The sequence below is a fragment of the Scyliorhinus torazame genome, chromosome 4, assembly GCF_047496885.1.
Source record: "Scyliorhinus torazame isolate Kashiwa2021f chromosome 4, sScyTor2.1, whole genome shotgun sequence".
NCBI classification, from domain to species: domain Eukaryota; kingdom Metazoa; phylum Chordata; class Chondrichthyes; order Carcharhiniformes; family Scyliorhinidae; genus Scyliorhinus; species Scyliorhinus torazame.
In genome coordinates this window covers 335336736-335358092 of record NC_092710.1, presented here as the reverse complement: position 1 = coordinate 335358092, position 21357 = coordinate 335336736, and the positions used below count along the sequence as shown (strand labels likewise).

General features: G+C 44.4%; 1 protein-coding gene across 9 annotated transcripts in view; it reads left to right on the top strand.

The window, feature by feature from the left end:
- Window positions 1-21357, top strand: part of LOC140411160 (serine/threonine-protein kinase MRCK alpha-like) — a 900765-nt gene that overhangs the window by 311871 nt on the left and 567537 nt on the right. For all 9 annotated transcript variants that reach the window (XM_072500231.1, XM_072500235.1, XM_072500230.1 and 6 more), the window contains exon 3: window positions 3727-3810. In XM_072500231.1, the coding sequence (XP_072356332.1) occupies window positions 3727-3810 (84 nt within the window). The remainder of the gene's footprint in view (window positions 1-3726; window positions 3811-21357) is intronic.

The window sequence follows — 21357 nt, the reverse complement described above, 5'->3', positions numbered from 1 at the left end:
AAGCACAGGAGCACAAGAGGTGACATTAAAAAGAATAGTCCCTGAGAAACAACATGGAAGATGAACTAATCATTTACACATTTTTACAACTTTGAATCCATTCAGATCCCAGGATGCTGTTCATTTCCTTTTTGACATCCCTTAAAGTTTCCTGTACACTGTGCAATGTCAGTTTATTCCATATGTTGAACTATTTCCAGTCATTCTGTCTAAATGCCCTACTGATAGATTCAAGGTACGGTCATTTTCCATTATTTTGCCACCCCATGATCATTTATCATGTTTAAAGCATTGTTTCAAATAATTTTCCTGTAATTATTATGAGACTTAATAGTCTGTCATTTGGAAAATATCTACAATTGCCTGCCCTACCCAACCCTTTTTATGATCCACTGACAGTTTTTCTGGTTTCTCAAGAAATTGAATTTGAAAGGAATTAGTTGGAAGGTTAGCTGAGGTGGGGGTTAGCACTGTTCACAACGCCAGGGACCCGGGTTCGATTCCCGGCTTGTTTCATTGTCTATGCGGAGTCTGCACGTTCTCCCTGTATCTGCGTGGGCTGCCTCCGAGTGCTCCAGTTTCCTCCCACAAGTCCCGAAAGACGTGCTGTTAGGTGAATTGGACATTCTGAATTCTCCCTCCGTGAACCCGAACAGGCGCCGGAATGTGGCAACCAGGGAATTTTCACAATAACGTCATTGCAGTGTTAATGTAAGCCTACTTATGACACTAATTGAGATTATTATTAGTACACAGTAGCTAAATACTTAGCTAACTCAACTAATGAAGGAGATGCGCTCCGAAAGGTAGTGATTCCAAATAAACCTGTTGGACTTAGATCCATTCTAGATTGTTTCCCTTGACCTGGATACATTAATTCAGTGTTATTCAAACTTTGTTTTCCGGGACCCACTTTTGCCAACTGGCAGACCTTCGAGACCCACGCCACGTTTGCTAACACAGTCTATCCTGAGATAAGGCAGCGTTAGGGACACAAGTGTCCATGCCCCAGGCTTGGGACGGAAAGAAAACAGTCGAGTTTTCCTGTTCATAATCACTGTCCACTGGTGAATTAGCCCTATGTTATGGATAGCCTAATGCTGTTACTGCTGTGAAGAAAATTCAGAAACACTACTCTTATGATGGACTCGACTTGAAGTTGATCATAGGGAAAGTTCTGCAATGTTTTCCCATGACCTCCAACAGTAGTCAAGAAAACTTGAGGACATCTCTGCATTTCCACATCCCTAGCAATTGTGAGAAGCAAAAGGAGGATATATTTTGTGAAAGTTGTAAGACTGAATTCTCGGATATCAGAAAAATCATGAAAGGTTTTGAAATGTTTGCAAATCAATACTTTTTAAAAACGTCTCATCTCTTACCTTCCGATTTCAGTGCTCAAAACATTATCCGTCCTGCCACCATTCCAAAAATAGAGTTAGTCATCACCGTGAGCTTCAGAGGGCAACATTCAAATTATCATGCATCTGCCGCCAGAGACGCGAAGGTCGCAGGTTTCGGACGCTATGTCACTCTGGAGTATTTCTGGGATCCACTTTTGGCATTGTTTAAAGTACTGAGCGGCCAGTGTGGGCTGAGGTAAATCACCAGGTGAATTGATTCTGCTGGTAGGAACTGACTCCCAGCAGTTGTAACAAGACAGGAGTGGGCCTAAGGGCAGCGAACGAGACGGCGCACAGCCAACACAACACATTCGCTGCTCACGGTTAAGTCAGTGAGCTCAGCGACTATCGTTTGCTTGGATATTTTCCCATCCCTTTTTTGCAGTTCTATCTGTCTCTTTCTCTCACTGAAGTTTTTGAGGGATGGGACTGTGTGCCCATGAGCCTGAACCCGGCACACTTCCGCGTTCAGAAAATGTGCAGATCGCGACCGATCTGACACCCGCCCACGACCCACCCGCGGGTCACAACCCACACTTTGAAAATCACACAGCATTAATTGATACACACAAGTTAAGGCTTCGTACTGATTGTTGAATGTTTGGTAGGTGTTTGATGATGTAAACCAAGTGTTATATCTGGGTTTGAATAAAGTAGAAACTAATGTTGATTTTGAGAAGTTTGAAAGGAATGGGATTTTCTTTTTAAGAAGATGCACTGGTAAATGCTGAGAAACTGGTATTTAGTTTGGGCCTCAGAGCAAGGTGTGAGTATGCGATATGGTGTTCAGCTTTTGACGGTTTTCCAACATGAAGCAATTGAAAAAGTAGAACCTACTGTATGTGGAGGAGTTGTAACCTGTGTAGGTGAGGTGAGTGAAGGGGAAGAGGTGCTTTGCTTTGTGTGAAGTTCTTGAAGTAGAACCTTTTATAAAAGATCTTAACGAATGGTTCCTCATCGTGGTTTTGCATCTGAGTTTGTGGGTTCAAGAAACTTGAGGGTATAACCTAGTCTTGCACTTCAATACAGAGTCATTGCTGGAGTTGCCATTTTTCTATGAGGCATTAAATAGAAACCTTCAGCTCCCTCAGTTTGATGCAAAAGACCCCACAGCACGATTCAAAGAAAAGCAGACAGTTGTGCAGATGTCCTGTTCAACATTCCCACCTCCAATAATGCTGCTTTTGCCTACACAATGATGACTGCACGCCAGCAGCACGGTTCAATTCCCGTACCAGCCTCCCCGAACAGGCGCCGGAATGTGGCGACTAGGGGCTTTTCACAGTAACTTCATTTGAAGCCTACTTGTGACAATAAGCGATTTTCATTTAATCCTTTCATTTTTTGCCCCAATTTTTGTTTTCCTAATAGCCCTTGCCCTTCTTGACACTCTGCAGATCTTGTGGTGAAGACGCTGCTAGGAAGGGAGTTTCAGAATTTTGACCCAGTGACAGTGAAGGAGCAGTGATGTAGTTCCAAATCAGGATGGTGAGTGACTTGGAGGGGAACTTGTAGGTGGTAATGTCCCATGGTGGTGCTGCAGGTGGTGTTCACATGTGCCTTGTGGCTTTGTTAGTCCAGGTGGCAGAGGCCACAGGTTCGGGCAGCGTTGTCGGAGGAGTTTTGGGAAGTTGCTGCAGTGCAGCTTGGAGATTGCACACACTGCTACCACTGTGACTTAGTGGTGGAGGGTGTGTTTAAGGTGGTGGATGAGGTGCCAGTTAAGCAAGGTGCTTTGACCTCGATAGTGTCGAGCTTTTTGAATGTTGTTGGAACTGAATTTATCCAGGCAAGTGAAGAGTATTTCATCACACTCCTGATTTCTAAATGGTGGATAGGCCTTGGGGAGTCGGGAGGTGAGACACTGACCTGAACTTGTACCCACGGTATTTATATGGCTGTCTCAATTCAGTTTCTCATCAATGATAACCCCCAGAATGTTGATGGTGGGGATTCCATGATGGTAATGCCATTGATTGTCAAGGGTAGGTGGTTAGATCCTCTCTTGTTGGAGATGTTCACTGCCTGGGACTTGTGTGGCACGAATGTTACTTGGCACTTAACAGCCCAAGCCTGGATATAGTCCAGGTTTTGCTGCATGCAGGCACGGCCTGCTTAAGTACCTGAGATTTGTGAATGGTACAGAACACTGTCAGCAAAGATCCCACTTCCGACCTTTTGTTCAAGGGAAGGTCATTGATCATTGATAAAATGCTATCTCAATTCTAGTTCTCATCTTTTGTGTTTGTAACATGGATATTTATAATCTGGTTTATTTGTAACTCGCCCATTAATTTGAACCTTGTTTTTTTCTTTGTTGCAGGTTGCAGTTGTGAAGTTAAAAAACGTTGAAAGGGTTTTTGCCATGAAGATCCTCAACAAATGGGAGATGCTGAAGCGAGCAGAGGTACATTCACAAGCAATGGTTTTGGAAACTAATCCATTGGTCTTCTGGTCTAGTTTTAAACATAATTGGTCAAACTTAGATGAATAAAACTTCTCTAGTGAATGTTGCTGGTGAAGTTTTCAATTCAATCTCTCCAGTTATGTGATTGTGTTTTGGGGCCAATTAGTTCCGACGATGCTGTTGTGGGTCTTATCACAGGATCAGTCAAATCAGGTCCAATCGAGGCATTCCGAAGGCAAATTGATATCTGGTGGCACGGTAGCACAGTGGTTAGCACTGTTGCTTCACAGCTCCAGGGCCCCAGGTTCGATTCCCGGCTTGGGTCACTGTCTGTGCGGAGTCTGCACGTTCTCCCCATGTGTGCGTGGGTTTCCTCCGGGCGCTCCGGTTTCCTCCCACAGTCCAAAGATGTGCAGGTTAGGTGGATTGACCATGATAATTTGCCCCTTAGTGTCCAAAAAAAGGGTTAGGTAGGGTTACTGGGTTCCGGGAATCAGGTGGAGGTGTGGGCTTAAGTCGGGTGCTCTTTCTAAGGGATGGTGCAGACTTGATGGGCCAAATGGTCTCCCCTTGTGCTGTAACTGTTCTGTGAGCAAAACAAGCAGACTTAACCAATGGACCTGGTCCATGACCATAGCAGCAACCATTGTGACAGAAAGATTGAGTGCTTTCGGTCCAAAAAAATGTAACTGTGTGAAAATAGAATAAAACATTATTCATAATCAAGAAGTGATCAATTCTCCTTTCAAAATATTGCTCAAAGAGAGACATGTTACTGAAGCTTTTCATATCGCACTCTTCAGGACAAATGTAAAAATGTCAAATTTCAAACAATCATGACAATTTATACTACGGGAAAGAGGGTGCTGATTGGTTGGCATTGCCATGATGAAAAGCTTCCGCAATATGTCTTTTTTCAGCAATATTGAGATTCTCCAGTCCTTGGAGATAGACTGACACTTTGGGGGGCTGCGGGGTTCCTGGTGGCTATCTAACCTGGCCTCTGCTCTTGCCCTATCCGGTTGCCGCCCAGCACTGGACTCTGGTTGAGTTGCCCCGCTGCTCCCCAGAAAACCATGCTGTCAGTGCCTGCCCGGCAACTCCTGTCTGCTCACACACGTCGCTCGGGTGGCTAAGCTTTGAGGGCTGCGTGTGATCCTGGCTGTCTGCCTGGCTGGTGCTGCTGCTGCTGGCTAGCTGGTCTGGCTTTTGCTCTCTTGTCCTTGCTGGTTAGTTTGACGCCCATCCCATCTCACTCTCAACTCTGACGCCTGGCTCTGGTCAAGTCGCCCCCGCTGCATCAAGAAAACCACGACGCCGGCGCTTTCCTGACCTTCACCCTACTCATAGTTTCTCACCTCTTGGCTCCTGCTTGAGTGGCCAGATCTCTAGCCCCAGCCCATGACCACATGTGCTGCTGGCTGGCTGCCAGGCTGCTGTTGCTGGCTATCTGGGCTGACCTTTACTCGCTTGCTCTCGCCAGTCTGGTTGATGCCCTGCCTCCTCTCACTCAGCCCTGGCCTCTGGTTCTGGCCGAGGGGTGGCACGGTAGCAGTGGTTAACTCTGCTGCCTCAAAGCACCAAGGACCCACCTTCGATTCCAACCTTGGGTGACTGTCCTCTGTGTAGTTTGTTCATTCTCCCCGTCACCTCATGGTCGGATGGCAGGGCCTCTAGCCTCAACAACTGCGGATATGCTCTTAGCTGGCTGCTGCTGAGTGCTGGCTTTATCTGGCGTGCCCGGACCTGGCCTGGTTGGTTGTTTGCTCGCCCTCCTCAGACCTAGCTTGGATGTTGAGAGTCACCCCGCTGCTCCTCTCGACACCTGTTGGCCAGCACTGCTTCCTCGCCTCGCTAAAAGCTTTGGAGGCTTGCACCCTGATGTGACGACTCACTGCCCGCCGGGCCCAATGTCAGAAACCTGGCTGCTGCTTCACTCAATGAAAGTTCAGAAACTTCACTCCAAGTGAGGAAATCCGCCTGAACTGTTCTAAGTCTCCACCACTTCTCAACGCCTGTTTTTCCGCTCGAAGAGTAATCCACCCATCCAAGCCGGACCGGATGTTGTTCTGTATTGCCTGCTGATGAGGCTTATCAGCAAATTCAGAGCTGGCAGGCTCTTATTGGTGCCCTCACAACACAGTCACCTCTCAAAATGGGGAGCCCCACATTGGCCAGGGCCCATCGCTGCAACACTGTGTTTGATTGTAAGTTCCCATCTGTGATATGGAAGAATGTGAACTTTGTGCCATTTTTCAGTAAAGCTTAATTTAATTGTAGTGATAAACTAAATCTGATCTGAACTAACAGTAGTAAACCATTCAGCACTTGAGCCAGTTCCACTATTCAATTACATCATGGTCATCTGTATCTGAACTCCCATTTGGTTCTATGACTTGAGTACCCTTGAATAACACACTGAAGCAAACCTGACGGTTCACGATTAAACTCCTCTTGTGGTGTGGTACAAAGGCACTGTTGAGGAAAGTCCAAGAATGCCCCAGTACTGTCTGAGTTGCTTTTGCTGCTGATGCAATTTCTGATAATTTTTGTAAAATTCCTGGGCTAACCAGATGCAGAAAGTGGCAGATTCCCTACTCCAAATTGTTCCTTTGTTACATCTGCTATGGTATATGGAGATCGGGTGAAATAGGACAAAGCCAATCTGCAGAGTCTCCACGGTTGATTATCCTTTATGAACATTCTGGTCAATATGTAGGTGATGCTGCAAGCCCATATATATTGTCCAATTCTACTTTCCTGGAGGGGCTCGGCTGCATTGATGGACTTCGGTATGAAATTTGAGAATTTTATCTCTTCAAAGATGAAGAAATGATTGTGTGATTTGTAAATAACAGCCCCATGACGTTGCTGCTCCTATTCTTCAGCTTCACAGATGAAGAATGTTCTGATGGGGGAAATGCAAAAGGGCAGCCGCTGGTATCTAGCTAGTCACAATCCACTGTGAATCATTGTGGGGAGTTACTGATATCCAGTTAGTTATATTCCAATGTGAATCATTGTGGGGAGTTACTGATATCCAGTTAGTTATATTCCAGTGTGAATCATTGTGGAGAGTTACTGATATCCAGTTAGTTATGTTCCAGTGTGAATCATTGTGGGGAGTTACTGATATCCAGTTAGGTATGTTCCAGTGTGAATCATTGTGGGGAGTTACTGATATCCAGTTAGTTATATTCCAGTGTAAATCATTGTGGAGAGTTACTGACATCCAGTTAGTTATATTCCAGTGTGAATCATTGTGGAGAGTTACTGATATCCAGTTAGTTATATTCCAGTGTGAATCATTGTGGAGAGTTACTGATATCCAGTTAGTTATGTTCCAGTGTGAATCATTGTGGGGAGTTACTGGTATCCAGTTAGTTATATTCCAGTGTGAATCATTGTGGGGAGTTACTGATATCCAGTTAGTTATGTTCCAGTGTGAATCATTGTGGGGAGTTACTGATATCCAGTTAGTTATATTCCAGTGTAAATCATTGTGGAGAGTTACTGACATCCAGTTAGTTATATTCCAATGTGAATCATTGTGGGGAGTTACTGATATCCAGTTAGTTATATTCCAGTGTGAATCATTGTGGAGAGTTACTGACATCCAGTTAGTTATATTCCAGTGTGAATCATTGTGGAGAGTTACTGATATCTGGTTAGTTATATTCCAGTGTGAATCATTGTGGAGAGTTACTGACATCCAGTTAGTTATATTCCAGTGTGAATCATTGTGGAGAGTTACTGATATCCAGTTAGTTATATTCCAGTGTGAATCATTTTGGGGAGTTACTGACATCCAGTTAGTTATATTCCAGTGTGAATCATTGTGGGGAGTTACTGATATCCAGTTAGTTATATTCCAGTGTGAATCATTGTGGGGAGTTACTGATATCCAATTAGTTATATTCCAGTGTGAATCATTGTGGGGAGTTACTGATATCCAGTTAGTTATATTCCAGTGTGAATCATTGTGGGGAGTTACTGTTATCCAGTTAGTTATATTCCAGTGTGAATCATTGTGGAGAGTTACTGATATCCAGTTAGTTATATTCCAGTGTGAATCATTGTGGAGAGTTACTGATATCCAGTTAGTTATGTTCCAGTGTGAATCATTGTGGGGAGTTACTGATATCCAGTTAGTTATATTCCAGTGTGAATCATTGTGGGGAGTTACTGATATCCAGTTAGTTATGTTCCAGTGTGAATCATTGTGGGGAGTTACTGATATCCAGTTAGTTATATTCCAGTGTAAATCATTGTGGAGAGTTACTGACATCCAGTTAGTTATATTCCAATGTGAATCATTGTGGGGAGTTACTGATATCCAGTTAGTTATATTCCAGTGTGAATCATTGCGGAGAGTTACTGATATCCAGTTAGTTATATTCCAGTGTGAATCATTGTGGGGAGTTACTGATATCCAGTTCGTTATATTCCAGTGTGAATCATTGTGGAGAGTTACTGATATCCAGTTAGTTATATTCCAATGTGAATCATTGTGGAGAGTTACTGACATCCAGTTAGTTATATTCCAGTGTGAATCATTGTGGCGAGTTACTGATATCCAGTTAGTTATATTCCAGTGTGAATCATTGTGGAGAGTTACTGATATCCAGTTAGTTATATTCCAGTGTGAATCATTGTGGAGAGTTACTGATATCCAGTTAGTTATATTCCAGTGTGAATCATTGTGGAGAGTTACTGATATCCAGTTAGTTATATTCCAGTGTGAATCATTGTGGAGAGTTACTGATATCCAGTTAGTTATATTCCAGTGTGAATCATTGTGGAGAGTTACTGACATCCAGTTAGTTATATTCCAGTGTGAATCATTGTGGAGAGTTACTGACATCCAGTTAGTTATATTCCAGTGTGAATCATTGTGGGTAGTTACTGACATCCAGTTAGTTATATTCCAGTGTGAATCATTGTGGAGAGTTACTGACATCCAGTTAGTTATATTCCAGTGTGAATCATTGTGGAGAGTTACTGACATCCAGTTAGTTATATTCCAATGTGAATCATTGTGGAGAGTTACTGATATCCAGTTAGTTATATTCCAGTGTGAATCATTGTGGGGAGTTACTGATATCCAGTTAGTTATATTCCAGTGTGAATCATTGTGGGGAGTTACTGACATCCAGTTAGTTATATTCCAGTGTAAATCATTGTGGGGAGTTACTGATATCCAGTTAATTATATTCCAGTGTGAATCATTGTGGAGAGTTACTGATATCCAGTTAGTTATATTCCAGTGTGAATCACTGTGGGGAGTTACTGATATCCAGTTAGTTATATTCCAGTGTGAATCATTGTGGAGAGTTACTGACATCCAGTTAGTTATATTCCAATGTGAATCATTGTGGGGAGTTACTGATATCCAGTTAGTTATATTCCAATGTGAATCATTGTGGGGAGTTACTGATATCCAGATGGTTATATTCCAATGTGAATCATTGTGGAGAGTTACTGATATCCAGTTAGTTATATTCCAGTGTGAATCATTGTGGAGAGTTACTGATATCCAGTTAGTTATATTCCAGTGTGAATCATTGTGGGGAGTTACTGATATCCAGTTAGTTATATTCCAATGTGAATCATTGTGGGGAGTTACTGATATCCAGTTAGTTATATTCCAATGTGAATCATTGTGGGGAGTTACTGATATCCAGTTAGTTATATTCCAGTGTGAATCATTGTGGAGAGTTACTGATATCCAGTTAGTTATATTTCAGTATGAATCATTGTGGAGAGTTAATGATATCCAGTTAGTTATATTCCAGTGTGAATCACTGTGGGGAGTTACTGATATCCAGTTAGTTATGTTCCAGTGTGAATCATTGTGGGAGTTACTGACATCCAGTTAGTTATATTCCAGTGTGAATCATTGTGGGGAGTTACTGATATCCAGTTAGTTATATTACAGCGTGAATCATTGTGGGGAGTTACTGATATCCAGTTAGTTATGTTCCAGTGTGAATCATTGTGGGAGTTACTGACATCCAGTTAGTTATATTCCAGTGTGAATCATTGTGGAGAGTTACTGATATCCAGTTAGTTATATTCCAGTGTGAATCATTGTGGGGAGTTACTGATATCCAGTTAGTTATATTCCAGTGCGAATCATTGTGGAGAGTTACTGATATCCAGTTAGTTATATTCCAGTGTGAATCATTGTGGGGAGTTACTGATATCCAGTTAGTTATATTCCAGTGTGAATCATTGTGGGGAGTTACTGATATCCAGTTAGTTATATTCCAGTGTGAATCATTGTGGGAAGTTACTGATATCCAGTTAGTTATATTCCAATGTTAATCATTGTGGAGAGTTACTGATATCCAGTTAGTTATATTCAAGTGTGAATCACTGTGGGGAGTTACTGATATCCAGTTAGTTATATTCCAGTGTGAATCATTGTGGGGAGTTACTGACATCCAGTTAGTTATATTCCAGTGTGAATCATTGTGGAGAGTTACTGATATCCAGTTAGTTATATTCCAGTGTGAATCATTGTGGGGAGTTACTGATATCCAGTTAGTTATATTCCAGTGTGAATCATTGTGGGGAGTTACTGATATCCAGTTAGTTATATTCCAATGTGAATCATTGTGGAGAGTTACTAATATCCAGTTAGTTATATTCCAGTGTGAATCACTGTGGGGAGTTACTGACATCCAGTTAGTTATATTCCGGGTTAATCATTGTGGAGAGTTACTGATATCCGGTTCGTTATATTCCAGTGTGAATCATTGTGGAGAGTTACTGATATCCAGTTAGTTATATTCCAGTGTGAATCATTGTGGAGAGTTACTAATATCCAGATAGTTATATTCCAGTGTGAATCATTGTGGGGAGTTACTGATATCCAGTTAGTTATATTCCAGTGTGAATCATTGTGGGGAGTTACTGATATCCAGTTAGTTATATTCCAATGTGAATCATTGTGGGGAGTTACTGATATCCAGTTAGTTATATTCCAGTGTGAATCATTGTGGGGAGTTACTGATATCCAGTTAGTTATATTCCAGTGTGAATCATTGTGGGGAGTTACTGATATCCAGTTAGTTCTATTCCAGTGTGAATCATTGTGGGGAGTTACTGATATCCAGTTAGTTATGTTCCAGTGTGAATCATTGTGGAGAGTTACTGATATCCAGTTAGTTATATTCCAATGTGAATCATTGTGGGGAGTTACTGATATCCAGTTAGTTATATTCCAGTGTGAATCATTGTGGGGAGTTACTGATATCCAGTTAGTTATATTCCAGTGTGAATCATTGTGGGGAGTTACTGACATCCAGTTAGTTATATTCCAGTGTGAATCATTGTGGAGAGTTACTGATATCCAGTTAGTTATATTCAAGTGTGAATCACTGTGGGGAGTTACTTATATCCAGTTAGTTATATTCCAGTGTGAATCACTGTGGGGAGTTACTGATATCCAGTTCGTTATATTCCAGTGTGAATCACTGTGGGGAGTTACTGATATCCAGTTAGTTATATTCCAGTGTGAATCATTGTGGGGAGTTACTGACATCCAGTTAGTTATATTCCAGTGTGAATCATTGTGGAGAGTTACTGATATCCAGTTAGTTATATTCCAGTGTGAATCACTGTGGGGAGTTACTGACATCCAGTTAGTTATATTCCAGGTTAATCATTGTGGAGAGTTACTGATATCCGGTTAGTTATATTCCAGTGTGAATCATTGTGGAGAGTTACTGATATCCAGTTAGTTATATTCCAGTGTGAATCATTGTGGAGAGTTACTGATATCCAGTTAGTTATATTCCAGGTTAATCATTGTGGAGAGTTACTGATATCCGGTTAGTTATATTCCAGGTTAATCATTGTGGAGAGTTACTGATATCCGGTTAGTTATATTCCAGTGTGAATCATTGTGGAGAGTTACTGATATCCAGTTAGTTATATTCCAATGTGAATTATTGTGGGGAGTTACTGATATCCAGTTAGTTATATTCCAGTGTGAATCATTGTGGGGAGTTACTGATATCCAGTTAGTTATATTCCAGTGTGAATCATTGTGGGGAGTTACTGTTATCCAGTTAGTTATATTCCAGTGTGAATCATTGTGGAGAGTTACTGATATCCAGTTAGTTATATTCCAGTGTGAATCATTGTGGAGAGTTACTGATATCCAGTTAGTTATATTCCAGTGTGAATCATTGTGGAGAGTTACTGATATCCAGTTAGTTATATTCCAGTGTGAATCATTGTGGGGAGTTACTGATATCCAGTTAGTTGTGTTCCAGTGTGAATCATTGTGGAGAGTTACTGATATCCAGTTAGTTATATTCCAATGTGAATCATTGTGGAGAGTTACTGATATCCAGTTCGTTATATTCCAGTGTGAATCATTGTGGGGAGTTACTGATATCCAGTTAGTTATGTTCCATGTTAATCATTGTGGAGAGTTACTGATATCCAGTTAGTTATATTCCAGTGTGAATCACTGTGGGGAGTTACTGATATCCAGTTAGTTATATTCCAGTGTGAATCATTGTGGAGAGTTACTGATATCCAGTTAGTTATGTTCCAGTGTGAATCATTGTGGAGAGTTACTGATATCCAGTTAGTTATATTCCAATGTGAATCATTGTGGGGAGTTACTGATATCCAGTTAGTTATATTCCAGTGTGAATCATTGTGGGGAGTTACTGATATCCACTTAGTTATATTCCAATGTGAATCATTGTGGAGAGTTACTGATATCCAGTTAGTTATATTCCAGTGTGAATCATTGTGGGGAGTTACTGATATCCAGTTAGTTATATTCCAGTGTGAATCATTGTGGAGAGTTACTGATATCCAGTTAGTTATATTTCAGTGTGAATCATTGTGGAGAGTTACTGATATCCAGTTAATTATATTCCAGTGTAAATCATTGCGGGGAGTTACTCATATCCAGTTAGTTATATTCCAGTGTGAATCATTGTGGGGAGTTACTGATATCCAGTTAATTATATTCCAGCGTGTATCGTAGTGGAGAGCTGCTTGTCCCCTGATATGTGCACTAGACGGGAAATCATTGCCAGGGCTATTGGAAGAATTATTATTTTCTGTTGCAATGTTTGTTATTCAGATCCTTTTGTGCAATAATAAAAAGACACAAATGCCTATGTGACGAAGTTTCTTTGTCTGAAAACTTGGAGCAATTTGTGCCGATGAGGTTGCATTCTGTTGTATCACATTAAACCTTGCATGCTTTTTCCTTTCTTTACACCTGGGGCAATTAGTTCTTGTATCCTGTCCCTGGAATCAGCAAGGGGACCTTTTTTTTAGCTTGTTAAACAAAAATTCCTTTTTTTGTCGAGAACCAGCCGAATATTCAGGGAATTGTCAGGCTGTGGGGATGGATGATCATGAATGCCGACACAGTTGTGAGCTATATTTGATCCAAGTTTCTGTTAAAAAAAGGTAAAATATTTTGGCCTGGTGTCCAGTTTCAAGTACAGCTATCTTTAACTTGTCTAATGGAGCAATTACATTGAATTGCAATTTTAAAAATATATAATTGAAGCAGATTAGCTGTCTGCTATTTTCCAGCTGCTAAAGCTTGTCGAAGGTCCAAGCAATTTGTGGTGACGTACTGCCCATTTTTTGGTTTGAAAAAAATCTGATGTTACTGGTTGAAATGGCGAAGTAGTTTGGCAGAGAGAGAGAGTGAGAATTGACTGGTTTAGTGGAGAGAGTGAGAACTGGCTCTGGTTTAGTGGAGAGAGTGAGAACTGGCTCTGGTTTAGTGGAGAGAGTGAGAACTGGCTCTGGTTTAGTGGAGAGAGTGAGAACTGGCTCTGGTTTAGTGGAGAGAGTGAGAATTGACTCTGGTTTTGGGGAGAGAGTGAGATCTGGCTCTGGTTTAGTGGAGAGAGTGAGAACTGACTCTGGTTTAGTGGAGAGAGTGAGATCTGGCTCTGGCTTAGTGGAGAGAGTGAGAACTGGCTCTGGTTTAGTGGAGAGAGTGAGAACTTGCTCTGGTTTAGTGGAGAGAGTGAGAATTGACTCTGGTTTAGTGGAGAGAGTGAGAACTGGCTCTGGTTTAGTGGAGAGAGTGAGAACTGACTCTGGTTTTGGGGAGAGAGTGAGATCTGGCTCTGGTTTAGTGGAGAGAGTGAGAACTGGCTCTGGTTTAGTGGAGAGAGTGAGAACTGACTCTGGTTTAGTGGAGAGAGTGAGATCTGGCTCTGGCTTAGTGGAGAGAGTGAGAATTGACTCTGGTTTAGTGGAGAGAGTGAGAACTGGCTCTGGTTTAGTGGAGAGAGTGAGAACTGGCTCTGGTTTAGTGGAGAGAGTGAGAACTGACTCTGGTTTAGTGGAGAGAGTGAGAATTGACTCTGGTTTAGTTGAGAGAGTGAGAATTGACTCTGGTTTTGGTGAGAGAGTGCGATCTGGCTCTGGTTTAGTGGAGAGAGTGAGAATTGACTCTGGTTTAGTGGAGAGAGTGAGAATTGACTCTGGTTTAGTGGAGAGAGTGAGAACTGGGGCTGGTTTAGTGGAGAGAGTGAGAACTGGCTCTGGTTTAGTGGAGAGAGTGAGAATTGACTCTGGTTTAGTGGAGAGAGTGAGAACTGGCTCTGGTTTAGTGGAGAGAGTGAGAACTGGCTCTGGTTTAGTGGAGAGAGTGAGAATTGACTCTGGTTTAGTGGAGAGAGTGAGAACTGACTCTGGTTTAGTGGAGAGAGTGAGAACTGGCTCTGGTTTAGTGGAGAGAGTGAGAACTGACTCTGGTTTAGTGGAGAGAGTGAGAATTGACTCTGGTTTAGTGGAGAGAGTGAGAACTTGCTCTGGTTTAGTGGAGAGAGTGAGAACTGGCTCTGGTTTAGTGGAGAGAGTGAGAACGGGCTCTGGTTTAGTGGAGAGAGTGAGAACTGGCTCTGGTTTAGTGGAGAGAGTGAGAATTGACACTGGTTTAGTGGAGAAGGTGAGAACTGGCTCTGGTTTAGTGGAGAGAGTGAGAACTGGCTCTGGTTTAGTGGAGAGAGTGAGAACTGGCTCTGGCTTAGTGGAGAGAGTGAGAACTGACTGGTTTAGTGGAGAGAGTGAGAACTGGCTCTGGTTTAGTGGAGAGAGTGAGAACTGACTGGTTTTGCGGAGAGAGTGAGAACTGGCTCTGGTTTAGTGGAGAGAGTGAGAACTGACTCTGGTTTCATGGAGAGAGTGAGAACTGACTGGTTTAATGGAGAGAGTGAGAACTGCCTCTGGTTTAATGGAGCGAGTGAGAACTGGCTCTGGTTTAGTGGAGAGAGTGAGAACTGGCTCTGGTTTAGTGGAGAGAGTGAGAACTGGCTCTGGTTTAGTGGAGAGAGTGAGAACTGGCTCTGGTTTAGTGGAGAGAGTGAGAACTGGCTCTGGTTTAGTGGAGAGAGTGAGAACTGGCTCTGACTTAGTGGAGAGAGTGAGAACTGGCTCTGACTTAGTGGAGAGAGTGAGAACTGGCTCTGGTTTAGTGGAGAGAGTGAGAACTGGCTCTGACTTAGTGGAGAGAGTGAGAACTGGCTCTGGTTTAGTGGAGAGAGTGAGAACTGGCTCTGACTTAGTGGAGAGAGTGAGAACTGGCTCTGGTTTAGTGGAGAGAGTGAGAACTGGCTCTGGTTTAGTGGAGAGAGTGAGAACTGGCTCTGGTTTAGTGGAGAGAGTGAGAACTGGCTCTGGTTTAGTGGAGAAGGTGAGAACTGGCTCTGGTTTAGTGGAGAGAGTGAGAACTGGCTCTGGTTTAGTGGAGAGAGTGAGAACTGGCTCTGGTTTAGTGGAGAGAGTGAGAACTGGCTCTGACTTAGTGGAGAGAGTGAGAACTGGCTCTGGTTTAGTGGAGAGAGTGAGAACTGGCTCTGGTTTAGTGGAGAGAGTGAGAACTGGCTCTGACTTAGTGGAGAGAGTGAGAACTGGCTCTGACTTAGTGGAGAGAGTGAGAACTGGCTCTGGTTTAGTGGAGAGAGTGAGAACTGGCTCTGGTTTAGTGGAGAGAGTGAGAATTGACTCTGGTTTAGTGGAGAGAGTGAGAACTGGCTCTGGTTTAGTGGAGAGAGTGAGAACTGACTCTGGTTTTGGGGAGAGAGTGAGATCTGGCTCTGGTTTAGTGGAGAGAGTGAGAACTGGCTCTGGTTTAGTGGAGAGAGTGAGAACTGACTCTGGTTTAGTGGAGAGAGTGAGATCTGGCTCTGGCTTAGTGGAGAGAGTGAGAATTGACTCTGGTTTAGTGGAGAGAGTGAGAACTGGCTCTGGTTTAGTGGAGAGAGTGAGAACTGGCTCTGGTTTAGTGGAGAGAGTGAGAATTGACTCTGGTTTAGTGGAGAGAGTGAGAACTGACTCTGGTTTAGTGGAGAGAGTGAGAATTGACTCTGGTTTAGTTGAGAGAGTGAGAATTGACTCTGGTTTTGGTGAGAGAGTGAGATCTGGCTCTGGTTTAGTGGAGAGAGTGAGAATTGACTCTGGTTTAGTGGAGAGAGTGAGAATTGACTCTGGTTTAGTGGAGAGAGTGAGAACTGGGGCTGGTTTAGTGGAGAGAGTGAGAACTGGCTCTGGTTTAGTGGAGAGAGTGAGAATTGACTCTGGTTTAGTGGAGAGAGTGAGAACTGGCTCTGGTTTAGTGGAGAGAGTGAGAACTGGCTCTGGTTTAGTGGAGAGAGTGAGAACGGGCTCTGGTTTAGTGGAGAGAGCGAGAACTGGCTCTGGTTTAGTGGAGAGAGTGAGAATTGACACTGGTTTAGTGGAGAAGGTGAGAACTGGCTCTGGTTTAGTGGAGAGAGTGAGAACTGGCTCTGGCTTAGTGGAGAGAGTGAGAACTGACTCTGGTTTAGTGGAGAGAGTGAGAACTGGCTCTGGTTTAGTGGAGAGAGTGAGAACTGACTGGTTTTGCGGAGAGAGTGAGAACTGGCTCTGGTTTAGTGGAGAGAGTGAGAACTGACTCTGGTTTCATGGAGAGAGTGAGAACTGACTGGTTTAATGGAGAGAGTGAGAACTGCCTCTGGTTTAATGGAGCGAGTGAGAACTGGCTCTGGTTTAGTGGAGAGAGTGAGAACTGTCTCTGGTTTAGTGGAGAGAGTTGGAACTGGCTCTGGTTTAGTGGAGAGAGTGAGAACTGGCTCTGGTTTAGTGGAGAGAGTGAGAACTGGCTCTGGTTTAGTGGAGAGAGTGAGAACTGGCTCTGGTTTAGTGGAGAGAGTGAGAACTGGCTCTGGTTTAGTGGAGAGAGTGAGAACTGGCTCTGGTTTAGTGGAGAGAGTGAGAACTGGCTCTGGTTTAGTGGAGAGAGTGAGAACTGGCTCTGGTTTAGTGGAGAGAGTGAGAACTGGCTCTGGTTTAGTGGAGAGTGTTGGAACTGGCTCTGGTTTAGTGGAGAGAGTGAGAACTGGCTCTGGTTTAGTGGAGAGAGTGAGAATTGACTCTGGTTTAGTGGAGAGAGTGAGAACTGGCTCTGGTTTAGTGGAGAGAGTTGGAACTGGCTCTGGTTTAGTGGAGAGAGTGAGAAATGGCTCTGGCTTAGTGGAGAGAGTGAGAACTGGCTCTGGTTTAGTGGAGAGAGTTGGAACTGGCTCTGGTTTAGTGGAGAGAGTGAGAAATGGCTCTGGCTTAGTGGAGAGAGTGAGAACTGACTCTGGTTTAGTGGAGAGAGTGAGAACTGGCTCTGGCTTAGTGGAGAGAGTGAGAACTGGCTCTGGTTTAGTGGAGAGAGTTGGAACTGGCTCTGGTTTAGTGGAGAGAGTGAGAACTGACTCTGGTTTAGTGGAGAGAGTGAGAATTGACTCTGGTTTAGTGGAGAGAGTGAGAACTGGCTCTGGTTTAGTGGAGAGAGTTGGAACTGGCTCTGGTTTAGTGGAGAGAGTGAGAAATGGCTCTGGCTTAGTGGAGAGAGTGAGAACTGGCTCTGGTTTAGTGGAGAGAGTTGGAACTGGCTCTGGTTTAGTGGAGAGAGTGAGAAATGGCTCTGGCTTAGTGGAGAGAGTGAGAACTGACTCTGGTTTAGTGAAGAGAGTGAGAACTGGCTCTGGCTTAGTGGAGAGAGTTGGAACTGGCTCTGGTTTAGTGGAGAGAGTGAGAAATGGCTCTGGCTTAGTGGAGAGAGTTAGAACTGGCTCTGGTTTAGTGGAGAGAGTGAGAACTGACTCTGGTTTAGTGGAGAGAGTGAGAACTGGCTCTGGTTTAGTGGAGAGAGTTGGAACTGGCTCTGGTTTAGTGGAGAGAGTGAGAAATGGCTCTGGCTTAGTGGAGAGAGTGAGAACTGGCTCTGGCTTAGTGGAGAGAGTGAGAACTGGCTCTGGTTTAGTGGAGAGAGTGAGAACTGGCTCTGGTTTAGTGGAGAGAGTGAGAACTGGCTCTGGCTTAGTGGAGAGAGTGAGAACTGGCTCTGGCTTAGTGGAGAGAGTGAGAACTGGCTCAGACTTAGTGGAGAGAGTGAGAACTGGCTCTGGCTTAGTGGAGAGAGTGAGAACTGGCTCAGACTTAGTGGAGAGAGTGAGAACTGGCTCTGGCTTAGTGGAGAGAGTGAGAACTGGCTCTGGCTTAGTGGAGAGAGTGAGAACTGGCTCTGGCTTAGTGGAGAGAGTGAGAACTGGCTCTGGCTTAGTGGAGAGAATGAGAACTGACTCTGGTTTAGTGGAGAGAGTGAGAACTGGCTCTGGTTTAGTGGAGAGAGTGAGAACTGGCTCTGGCTTAGTGGAGAGTGAGATCTGGCTCTGGCTTAGTGGAGAGAGTGAGAACTGGCTCTGGCTTAGTGGAGAGAGTGAGAACTGGCTCTGGCTTAGTGGAGAGAGTGAGAACTGGCTCAGACTTAGTGGAGAGAGTGAGAACTGGCTCTGGCTTAGTGGAGAGAGTGAGAACTGGCTCTGGTTTAGTGGAGAGAGTGAGAACTGACTGGTTTAGTGGAGAGAGTGAGAACTGGCTCTGGCTTAGTGGAGAGAGTGAGAACTGGCTCTGGGTTAGTGGAGAGAGTGAGAACTGACTCTGGTTTAGTGGAGAGAGTGAGAACTGGCTCTGGCTTGGTGGAGAGAGTGAGAACTGGCTCTGGGTTAGTGGAGAGAGTGAGAACTGGCTCTGGCTTGGTGGAGAGAGTGAGAACTGGCTCTGGTTTAGTGGAGAGAGTGAGAACTGGCTCTGGCTTGGTGGAGAGAGTGAGAACTGGCTCTGGGTTAGTGGAGAGAGTGAGAACTGACTCTGGGTTAGTGGAGAGAGTGAGAACTGGCTCTGGTTTAGTGGAGAGAGTGAGAACTGGCTCTGGGTTAGTGGAGAGAGTGAGAACTGGCTCTGGCTTGGTGGAGAGAGTGAGAACTGGCTCTGGGTTAGTGGAGAGAGTGAGAACTGGCTCTGGTTTAGTGGAGAGAGTGAGAACTGGCTCTGGTTTAGTGGAGAGAGTGAGAACTGGCTCTGGTTTAGTGGAGAGAGTGAGAACTGGCTCTGGTTTAGTGGAGAGAGTGAGAACTGACTCTGGCTTAGTGGAGAGAGTGAGAACTGACTCTGGCTTAGTGGAGAGAGTGAGAACTGGCTCTGGGTTAGTGGAGAGAGTGAGAACTGGCTCTGGTTTAGTGGAGAGAGTGAGAACTGGCTCTGGTTTAGTGGAGAGAGTGAGAATTGACTCTGGTTTTAGGGAGAGAGTGAGATCTGGCTCTGGCTTAGTGGAGAGAGTGAGAATTGACTCTGGTTTTAGGGAGAGAGTGAGATCTGGCTCTGGCTTGGTGGAGAGAGTGAGAACTGGCTCTGGTTTAGTGGAGAAAATTAGAACTGACTCTGGTTTAGTGGAGAGAGTGAGAACTGGCTCTGGTTTAGTGGAGAGAGTGAGAATTGACTCTGGTTTTAGGGAGAGAGTGAGATCTGGCTCTGGCTTAGTGGAGAGAGTGAGAACTGGCTCTGGTTTAGTGGAGAGAGTTAGAACTGGCTCTGGCTTAGTGGAGAGAGTGAGATCTGGCTCTGGCTTAGTGGAGAGAGTGAGAATTGGCTCTGGTTTAGTGGAGAGAGTGAGAATTGACTCTGGTTTAGTGGATAGAGTGAGATCTGGCTCTGGCTTAGTGGAGAGAGTGAGAACTGGCTCTGGTGTGGAGATAGTGAGAACTGGCTCTGGCTTAGTGGAGAGTGAGATCTGGCTCTGGCTTAGTGGAGAGAGTGAGAACTGACTCTGGTTTAGTGGAGAGAGTGAGAACTGGCTCTGGCTTAGTGGAGAGAGTGAGAACTGGCTCTGGCTTAGTGGAGAGAGTGAGAACTGGCTCTGGTTTAGTGGAGAGTGAGATCTGGCTCTGGCTTAGTGGAGAGAGTGAGAACTGACTCTGGTTTAGTGGAGAGAGTGAGAACTGGCTCTGGTTTAGTGGAGAGAGTGAGAACTGGCTCTGGTTTAGTGGAGAGAGTGAGAATTGACTCTGGTTTAGTGGATAGAGTGAGATCTGGCTCTGGCTTAGTGGAGAGAGTGAGAACTGGCTCTGGTTTAGTGGAGAGAGTGAGAACTGGCTCTGGCTTAGTGGAGAGAGTGAGAATTGACTCTGGTTTAGTGGATAGAGTGAGATCTGGCTCTGGCTTAGTGGAGAGAGTGAGAACTGACTCTGGTTTAGTGGAGAGTGAGATCTGGCTCTGGCTTAGTGGAGAGAGTGAGAACTGACTCTGGTTTAGTGGAGAGAGTGAGAACTGGCTCTGGTTTAGTGGAGAGTGAGAATTGACTCTGGTTTAGTGGAGAGAGTGAGAACTGGCTCTGGCTTAGTGGAGAGAGTGAGAACTGACTCTGGTTTAGTGGAGAGAGTGAGAATTGACTCTGGTTTAGTGGATAGAGTGAGATCTGGCTCTGGCTTAGTGGAGAGAGTGAGAACTGGCTCTGGTGTGGAGATAGTGAGAACTGGCTCTGGTTTAGTGGAGAGAGTGAGAACTGGCTCTGGTTTAGTGGAGAGAGTGAGAACTGGCTCTGGCTTAGTGGAGAGAGTGAGAACTGGCTCTGGCTTAGTGGAGAGAGTGAGAACTGGCTCTGGCTTAGTGGAGAGAGAGTGAGATCTGGCTCTGGCTTAGTGGAGAGAGTGAGATCTGGCTCTGGCTTAGCGGAGAGAGAGTGAGATCTGGCTCTGGTTTAGTGGAGAGAGTGAGAACTGGCTCTGGCTTAGTGGAGAGAGTGAGAACTGACTCTGGTTTAGTGGAGAGAGTGAGAATTGACTCTGGTTTAGTGGATAGAGTGAGATCTGGCTCTGGCTTAGTGGAGAGAGTGAGAACTGGCTCTGGTGTGGAGATAGTGAGAACTGGCTCTGGTTTAGTGGAGAGAGTGAGAACTGGCTCTGGTTTAGTGGAGAGAGTGAGAACTGGCTCTGGCTTAGTGGAGAGAGTGAGAACTGGCTCTGGCTTAGTGGAGAGAGTGAGAACTGGCTCTGGCTTAGTGGAGAGAGAGTGAGATCTGGCTCTGGCTTAGTGGAGAGAGTGAGATCTGGCTCTGGCTTAGCGGAGAGAGAGTGAGATCTGGCTCTGGTTTAGTGGAGAGAGTGAGAACTGGCTCTGACTTAGTGGAGTGTTATAACCTGCCTACTGACGATTGGCTGGGGATTAATGACCATCCCA